Source organism: Oncorhynchus mykiss, chromosome 13 (assembly GCF_013265735.2).
Source record: "Oncorhynchus mykiss isolate Arlee chromosome 13, USDA_OmykA_1.1, whole genome shotgun sequence".
Lineage (NCBI taxonomy): Eukaryota > Metazoa > Chordata > Actinopteri > Salmoniformes > Salmonidae > Oncorhynchus > Oncorhynchus mykiss.
The window spans coordinates 27,694,343-27,703,866 of record NC_048577.1 but is presented as its reverse complement, the minus strand read 5'-3'; the positions used below and the strand labels follow the sequence as shown (position 1 = coordinate 27,703,866).

Here is a 9,524-nt window from a genome sequence, read left to right as displayed (position 1 = left end):
GGTTAATTACTCAATGCTTTGAGCGACACAGAATTTAGAACAGCCACATTTTTATAGATGACGTCCCACACCGCAGCAGCATTGCCTTTATGTCATATATTACCCCACTGGCCGTGTTCGAGAGCATCAAATCATGCTGCGTTGTGGGTAAACGGTGACTGGCTGACTGATTTATAAATAATAATGAGTAGTTATTTATGATGCAAGGTGATTTTTTAATTAGTTAGTCAGCAGTCACCTGCACTGTCGGCTGCAATGTCGAACGAGCCCAATTTAATCAATACCAAACTAATCAGGTGTTCGACGAAATGATTCTTCAGACGTCATTGATCACGTGCTGCTGATAAAGTGACACTGCTTTGAATTATATTTAGCGACTTCAGTAAATGCCACATAGGTCCAATCTCAAACTTAACCCCGTTCCTGCTGAAGAAGAGGAGGTCTGCTGGATGGAGAAAGAAGCTCTTGTGAAAGAGGAGGAGGAAGAGGAGGCTGTTACAATACAAAAACAAGTAGAGGGTGAGGCTGTTACCATGAAAGAAGAAGAGAGAGACGTTTCAGTTAAAGAAGAGGAAGACGAGTTCAGAGTTAAAGAGGAGGGTGACGACGTTTCAGTGAAAGAAGAGGAGGGGGAGGTGACTGTCACATCGAAAAATGAAGAAGAGGAGGAAACTGGATATCTGGGCCCGGTTTCACAAACTCATCTTAAGGCATCCAATGGTTCTAACGATGCACGGGCCCTGATTAACACTAGTAAGTACTGTCTTAAAAACAGAAGCACAAACTCTGCGGTTGTTGAACTGATGTGTGGTGTTAAAGGGGAAATGTGCAATTGCTACATCCATAGACATCCTTAGACTTTTAAATTCTTTATTTATAGGCATTGATTCTTGAAGAATATAACACATGCCTCATGAGCCTAATGAAACTGTTTACCACATCAGAACCCCAATATAAGCTTCTTTTTTTTTTTACTCCAATGTTTAGAAACAATGTAAAACAACACTGTATAGCCTCAACATAGTTAAAACTATAATGCTGATATCATGGATGGTCAGTCCTTTCATCCATAGGTCTGTCTATGAATTTGAGAGTAGTTACATTTCTCCAGCCTCATCCATCATCTTATTACCAAAACAGTGGTGGAATTACAGCTTTGTTATTGGTTGAACTGCAGATTGGTTGATTGATTGTTGTGTGGCTTTTTTAAAGGGGCCACATAGTTTTTAAACAAAATGGCTGCCCAGAGTCCTGAGCTGTGTCAGAAAATTCATACTAACTGCACTATTTGTGATATTAATTGAGTGTATAGTCTGCTTATTGGTCATAGTATGATATAGTTAGTATGCCAAAAGTTCCCGGATGTCGTACTAAATTTGCCAAAATATGACGTATACACGCAGTACTTTCGGGCCCATAATGCAATTCTTCAGGAAATGGGCGTGGCTTCAACGTTTCAGATTTCAAGAAAATTGAGGAAAATATGCAGCCGAAGTCCAACGAGAGAGCGGATACAAATGAACTGCTTTAAATAGTTATGACAAATGTAATAAAGTAATGACTTTTCAAATAAGTTACGTTACACGTTATGTTAGCTACACTATCCTTACAAAACGCATAGCATATCTTTATAGCAGTATGTACCAGAATGTGAGCTAGCTACCTAACGTTAGTTGGCTACTTATACATCAAACGTGCCAGTATAGTAACTATATTCTAACTAACTACCCAACGTTTAGTGACTTGATTAGAGAGCAGAATAACTGATGAATTTAATAACGCTCAACACCCGTTGAATATGGCCGGTGTCAGTAAACATCTGCAAATAAGCTCAAATTAAATTGTTGCCAGCAGCACAGTTAGTCACCAATGATTTGGATAACATGAAAACAGCCTAACCAGCTCTGCTAGGGAAAGTAAAATGGTAAGAGTGAGGTTCTCTCTGATTTGTGTCTAGCAAGCTATCCAATGTTAGCCTGTTAGCGTGGGTGCTTTACCGTCATTGTCAGAACTCTTGGATTGACCCTACTCCTCAGCCATATAGTATTAGTTTACAAACAGTGGCGTTATACGAGCTTATGTTTTGGTTTCTGGTGGGGTAATACGGTTGAAACATTTGAGGCATTTATAAGTTATATTTTTCAAGAATCAATGGTTATATAGTATATGGGTCTTTCTATAACTGCCAGTGTAGATTTCCTGTTGGGGTCAAATTGTTAGAGCTGTTGATAAGTCATTGTATAATATTCTGGCAATTATTTTCATGCCATTACATTAAAGGCGAAAGATTGTATTTTCTTAGCAAGGTGTTGCTCAAATAATGTTAGCTGCTAATCGCTAGCTAGCTTGCTAAATGTATTAAGAGTCAGAGCAAACGTAGCTAGCTAATACTGCCCGGTGCTGGTGTAGGCCTAGATAAGCATGTTTGTGCAGTGGTATCTTATCAGAGAGGAGTAAGCGAAGTATGAAGATGAAGGCTAGCTAAAAGGCTACATGAAGTAAGAAAACAACATGTAATGTAACATCTAATTAAGGTCAACTGGAAACACTGACCAACACTTTGGTTCCTACCATGTCTTCTCTGAGGTTTATTGTCAGACTACACTCATCAGGTGTATTGCTGCCCCCTACAGTACGGGGTTGTAAAAAAATAACCAAAACGCAAAACAAATTGGGATTAACAAATCATACTAATTACCTAAAATAAACACAAACCAAATTCACTCCACTACCCTGAATTTCAAACAAAAATTGTACTATTCAGATCCCTACACAGGTGCAGGAAGCTGAGAGGGGTGGAATGTCTTCATTCAGTCCTCCCTGTAACATTTCGTCTGTACTGGAGATCCAGAAATCTATCTGCCGCCTTCACAATGATGTCTAGCTTCTTAGATGTTTTTTATTAGTTTATTAATCCAATTTATCACTGCGGCAGTGAGGGCAATGCAAACGCAACTTTGTTGTAGAAACTCCTCCAAACTAATGCGGAAACTGCTAGTTTTGGACGAAGGTTACTAATAATTTATTCATGCAATTTTTCACTTGCTCTATAAACACAACACAGTCCACCTTGTTCACTATTAGTGTGTTGGGATCCTTCTCCTGCATGGCTTCACTTCAGACTGGGACATGAACTACCTTCTCCTCTCTACTCCTTCAGCTATTTTCACTGCCTCCATATAGGACACCTGCTAGATGGGCCTGATCATCCTAGCTACTGTGACATCCTTCATCTGTACAGGGCACTCCGGGAACTCGGGAACAGGATTCCCATCACAATTACAACATGCTTCATCTGACTACGACATATTTATTCCTTCGACAAACACTTGCCACATGTACAAACTGCAGCGGCTTCTGTATATCTCACTTACCCAGGTTTTACATAAGATGGGAGAACCACTTCACCAAACCACAGTAAAACCTTCCATCTATCATTAATTTTAATCAACGTGCGTCTACCTGAAATGTGTAACCTACACCACACAGCTTTCTCCTTTTGCGCTGTTGACACACAATCAGTATCATACCACTCCTGGTCACTCGAACCGATTCCACTTTACCCAATTCATCCTTCACCAACTTTGAGACCGTTAACAGGTCACCCACAAAAACATCCTTGCTGATGATTCCCACTCCAACCCTAAACTGCTGTTCATTACCAACTTTAGCCCTTTTCACTCCACTGTTCTTCACCATCGTCCACTCAGTCTCACCAACTGTACTCACGCCAAGAGAATCCCACAATGCTTCCTCCAGTCATCCCCTGGACTCCCTTGCTCTGCTGCGAAAGATGTGAGAGTTTGTGTTCTCAAAGTAGCACCTATATTGTCTCATTCCATCTATATTGTTCTTATTCCATCTATATTGTTTTCATTCCAGCACATATGTTAATTCACCAACTTGTTAACCCTTTCGTCTGCACTACTTGCTGTCATTTCCCTTCCTGATTTTCCTCTCTTGGATGTCTCCACCATGCTCCTAGTCTGTCAGTAATTCCTCCCTGGTTTATTAATTGGTAGTCATGTCAAACAACAATATATATTAAAAGAGCTGCACATTCTATTCCAAATCTAGAATTGGAATCATCATTATGTTTCCATGATTTCACCAGCCTATAATGTGGACACCAAGGATGTGGATACCAAGGAACTTGAAGCTCTCAACCTGCTCCACTACAACCCCTTTGATGAGAATGCGGGCGTGCTCAGTGGTTAGTCCCAGGGTCCTTAGTGATGAGCTTTGAGGGCACTATGGTGTTGAACGCTGAGCTGTAGTGATGAACAGCATTCTCACATAGGTGTTCCTTTTGTCCAGGAGGGAAAGGGCAGTGTGGAGTGCAATAGAGATTGCATCATCTGTGGATCTGTTGGGGCGGTTTGCAAATTGGAGTGGGTCTAGGGATTCTGGGATAATGGTGTTGATGTGAGTCATGACCAGCCTTTCAAAGCACTTCATGGCTACAGACGTGCGTGCTATGAGTCGGTAGTCATTTAGGCAGGTTGCCTTAGTCCCTGTGCCCAAGAACACTATGGTGATCTGCTTGAAACATGTTGGTATTACAGAGTCAGAAAGGGGATGAAAATGTCAGTGAAGACCCTTGCCAGTTGGCCAGCGCATGCTTGGAGTACACGTCCTGGTAATCCGTCTGGCCCTGCGGCCTTGTGAATGTTAACCTGTTTAAAGATCTTACTCACATCGGCTGCGGAGAGCATGATCACAAAGTTGTCCGAAACAGCTGATGCTCTCATGCATGTTTCAGTGTTACTTACCTCGACGCGAGCATAGAAGTTCTTTAGCTCGTCTTGTAGGCTTGTGTCACTGGGCAGCTATCGGCTGTGCTTCCCTTTGTAGTTGTATGTGGCAAGGGTTGGAGCCGATGTTCAAGGGGTATAGCAATCTCCCCAGGGTAGCAGTAATACTTTGAGATTTGTCCACAAAGGGATACCCCTCCCCATAGGTGGCTCATTATTGGGATTCATTGCTGATTCCTACCTGTAGCTCACTATGATGTTTCTAGTGATACAGGTTAAGGGCCCTGTTGGAGATTGCTGGTTGGTAGCTGAGTCGAGGGAACAAGCAGAGTTGGACACGGCCATGTTATTATCCCACACAGTCTCTGTGGTTCATATGAACCCCGTTCCTGGGAATTAGATTTGATTAGAAATTGTCCCAGTCTGTTACCACAGAAGGGGTCTGTTTGTCCCATTTCCAGCTAGGTAAAGAGGCGCGTTGTCATTTCCAGAGTCAGGTTATTTTGGTACTGTCCATATGTAGCTTGTTTTTGGTCACAGAATGGCTGAATAAGTGCAACATTTTACCTGGAGCTAACTATGCAGAGCATAGCGCATGTCGAATGACTTTAGCTTCCCTCCAGGCCTGAGGGCACACGCTCTCTAGTAGGCTTAAATTAAAGATACGGAAAATAGGAGTGGCAATATAGTCCGATATTATCCTCAGTAATTTTCCATCTATATTGTCAGACCCCGGTGGCTTGTCATTGTTGATAGACAACAATAATTTTTTCTCCTCTTCCACACTGACTTTACGCAATTCTAAATTACGATGCCTGTCTTTCATAATTTGGTCAGATATACTTGGAAGTGTAGTGTCAGTGTTTGTTGCTGGTATGACATGCCTACGTTTGCTAATCTTGCCAATGAAGCAAATCATAAAAGTAGTGGGCTTTGTGATGAATTCAGTTAATTTTCTGATTCAGTTAATTTTTTCCCCATAATTGTATGTAAGGTTCTCAAAAGCTTTTTTACTATCATTCTTTATGTCCTTTATCTTTGTTTCATTGTGTCTCTTTCTTTTTATTCAGTTTGTCACATGATTTCTCAATTTGCAGGACATTTGCCAATCGGTTGTACAGCCAGACTTATTTGCCATTCCTTTTGCCTCATCCTTCTCAACCATACCATTTTTCAATTCCTAATCATTCCACTGGGATTTAACAGCTTTTACAGTCATTTTCTTAATGGGTGCATGTAACTGGAATAATCAATTTCATAAATGTGTGCAGCGTCTGGTTGCACCTCATTACACACCACAGAGCAGCAAATATTCTTTACATCGTCAACATAGGAATCACGTGTCTTATTAAATTATTTGAGACACACAAATGACTTGAGGGAGCCAGAGATCAAGATAGCCTAACCGCTGCTAATGGCCTTCATAAATTCTGACGTTATGCTCCTGAAGTTTTCTGTAATAGGCTACAAAAGCAGTCGGCAACCATTTTAATTTGGAGTGCAAATTTATCTAGCCATTTCTACTGATCTGGTGCCAGTTATGATTTTCAGTCACATTTCACTGGAACAATTTAATTTATAATCTCAAAATCATTGTCTGTGATTAATCTACATTCTATATAAATAGAAATTAAAATTATATACATCTAAATAATGTTTATTGCCATTGTCAACTATGTAAAAATATTCTACATAAAGCCAACAAATAAAAACATCTAGAAAATATCCAGATAAAAATAAATCACATTGGCTGCGCATGGCCTGTCGACATAGAACTTTAAACAGTGTATCAACTACCACCTAGGTCTGTCCGAAACGTGATAGCAACATTGTATAAAATATTCTGGGCTCTCAGTTTCCCGCACCAGTGAGTTTGGGGCAGACGCAGCTGTAGGCTATTTGTGAAAGGGAAGTAATCAGGTATTGTATGACATTTCCACTGGATCAGAGCATTACATTTTTCCCTTTCATGTCGAGTGGTTATCAAGAGTGAGAGCTGGAAATATTTTACTAAAATCAATAGTTCCTCAAAGTATTTGTAAGACTTTGTTTACTTGCTGTTTGAGGTGAAGAAAACATTACTTTGAGAAGCTCCACAAATCATTAGTGGTGGTGCGTAAATACTATCAGACATCCCCAAATAGGTGAATCGCTCTCTGCCCTCTTTTGGCTAAAATGCAATTTGGTTGCAGAAACTCCTCCATGCTAATGCGGAAACCGCTAGTTATACCAATACCATAGACCTACTGTAGGACCCATAACTTCACCTAACAACAACAACAACAACAACAGACCTACAGAAAGGTACCTATATTGGAGACCAAAAGTTGTCTGGCACACTGCTTAGGATTTCAACAACTTTAAAAACGTATTTCTAGCATACAATCGTCGATATTACTACTAATGGGAAAACAAGACAAAATATGACTATTGTTGTTCACTTGACTTTCTTAAGACAAATGTCAAATAATTAACATTCATTACAGACATCATTGTTTGTACAACATAATGGCTACGCTGTTGGCATCACCTTTTTACAGTTTATTTTTTGCTTTTGTGGGCCTTAAACCACCTGTCTGACTTTTTGATCACACAGAGAGACCTGACTATCGTGAATCCTCTGGGGGGCCTCAACAACCTCATGATGCTGACGAGGCAAAGAAAAGTCTCTCCACGTCAAAACACCTCAAGAAACACCAGCAGAGACCCACAGGGAAGAAATCTCATTGCTGCTCTGACTGTGGGAAAGGTTGCAAATCTTCATCACAACTTAAAATACACCAGAGAACACACACAGGAGACAAGCCTTATAGCTGTGGTCAATGTGGGAGGAGTTTTACTTCATCTAGCGGTCTGACATTACACCAGAGAACACACACAGGAGAGAAACGTTATAGCTGTGGTCAATGTGGGAGGAGTTTTACTACATCTAGCGGTCTGACAGTACACCAGAGAACACACACAGGAGAGAAACGTTATAGCTGTGGTCAATGTGGGAGGAGTTTTATGTCATCTAGCGGTCTGACATTACACCAGAGAAAACACACAGGAGAGAAACGTTATAGCTGTGGTCAATGTGGGAGGAGTTTTACGTCATCTAGCGGTCTGACATTACACCAGAGAAAACACACAGGAGAGAAACCTTATAGCTGTGATCAATGTGGGAGGAATTTTACCACATCTAGCGGTCTGACAGTACACCAGAGAAAACACACAGGAGAGAAGCCTTATAGCTGTGATCAATGTGGGAGGAGTTTTACTACATCTAGCGGTCTGACAGTACACCAGAGAACACACACAGGAGAGAAACCTTATAGCTGTGGTCAATGTGGGAGGAGTTTTACTACATCTAGTGGTCTGACATTACACCAGAGAACACACACTGGAGAGAAACCTTCCAGCTGTGATCAATGTGGGAGGAGTTTTGTTCAAGCTAGCCATCTGACTCAACACCAGAGAACACACACAGGAGAGAAACCTTATAGCTGTGATCAATGTGGTATGAGTTTTACTGGATCAAGCAATCTGATTCGACACCAGAGAACACACACAGGAGAGAAACCTTATAGCTGTGATCAATGTGGGAGGAGTTTTGTTCAAGCTAGCCATCTGACTCAACACCAGAGAACACACACAGGAGAGAAACCTTATAGTTGTGATCAATGTGGGAGGAGTTTTGTTCAAGCTAGCCATCTGACTCATCACCAGAGAACACACACAGGAGAGAAGCCTTATAGCTGTGATCAATGTGGGAAGAGTTTTCCTACATCTAGCCAGCTGACTTCACACCAGAGAACACACACTGGAGAGAAACCTTATAACTGTGATCAATGTGGGATGAGTTTTACTGGATCAAGCAATCTGATTCGACACCAGAGAACACACACAGGAGAGAAACCTTATAGCTGTGGTCAATGTGGGAGGAGTTTTACTACATCTGGCCAGATGACTTCACACCAGAGAACACACACAGGAGAGAAATCTCATAGCTGTGATCAATGTGACAAGAGATACTCTGATAAAAGATCTCTGATCAAACATCAGAAATTACATACATGAAGAAGTTGTTTCCTGATATCAATGAAATAATGTCACAATGAAATTGTTTTAACATTGTAGTAGGAGTATTTTAATGACGTCACAATGTAGAATGTTTTAATATTGTAGTAGGAGTATTTTAATGATGTCACAATGTAGAATGTTTTAACATTGTAGTAGGAGTATTTTAATGATGTTCTACCTTATCGTCTGCCCTGTTCAATTGATTGCAGCATGATATGGATATTAGCCTCAGGGGAAAACCAGGCTCTGAATTGAAAGAGTATTATTTAACAAAAAAAATAGCTGTTTTACACTTACTGTGTTGGTGACCCACTTTAATCAAAATGCAGCACTTCAAAATGTAGCTAGCTGTTTTCTACAAGTTGAAAAAGCTGCTTGTTTAAAAAAATACATGTAATATGATAATTGTTGCAGATGTTTGTGTATAAACACACATGAAAGCAGTATAATAAATTGGTCTATAATCAATTTTATTAACAATCTGACATCACTCCAGTATTTCTTGACAACATTCAAATGCTAATAGTCTTTATTCCACTACTGAAGAAGCATGACTCAAATCACCTACTCATATTTCAAACATTCAGCCTGACAAAATATACATGTTTTATTGTTCTATGCCTCACCATTAAGTGAAGTATTGCCAATACATATTAACAAAGGAGTGAACATTTGGTTTTGATTTTCATATTTACAATTTATGTAACA

The 9,524-nt window shown here is 40.3% G+C and overlaps 1 protein-coding gene across 1 annotated transcript; it reads left to right on the top strand.

The window, feature by feature from the left end:
• Positions 1-328: 328 nt before the first annotated feature.
• LOC110487394 (zinc finger protein 883-like) lies at positions 329-9,289 on the top strand. Its single transcript, XM_036942375.1, has 2 exons — positions 329-753; positions 7,351-9,289. The coding sequence occupies exons 1-2, from the start codon at positions 387-389 to the stop codon at positions 8,811-8,813; spliced, it is 1,830 nt and encodes a 609-aa protein (XP_036798270.1). The 5' UTR covers positions 329-386; the 3' UTR covers positions 8,814-9,289.
• Positions 9,290-9,524: the final 235 nt, after the last annotated feature.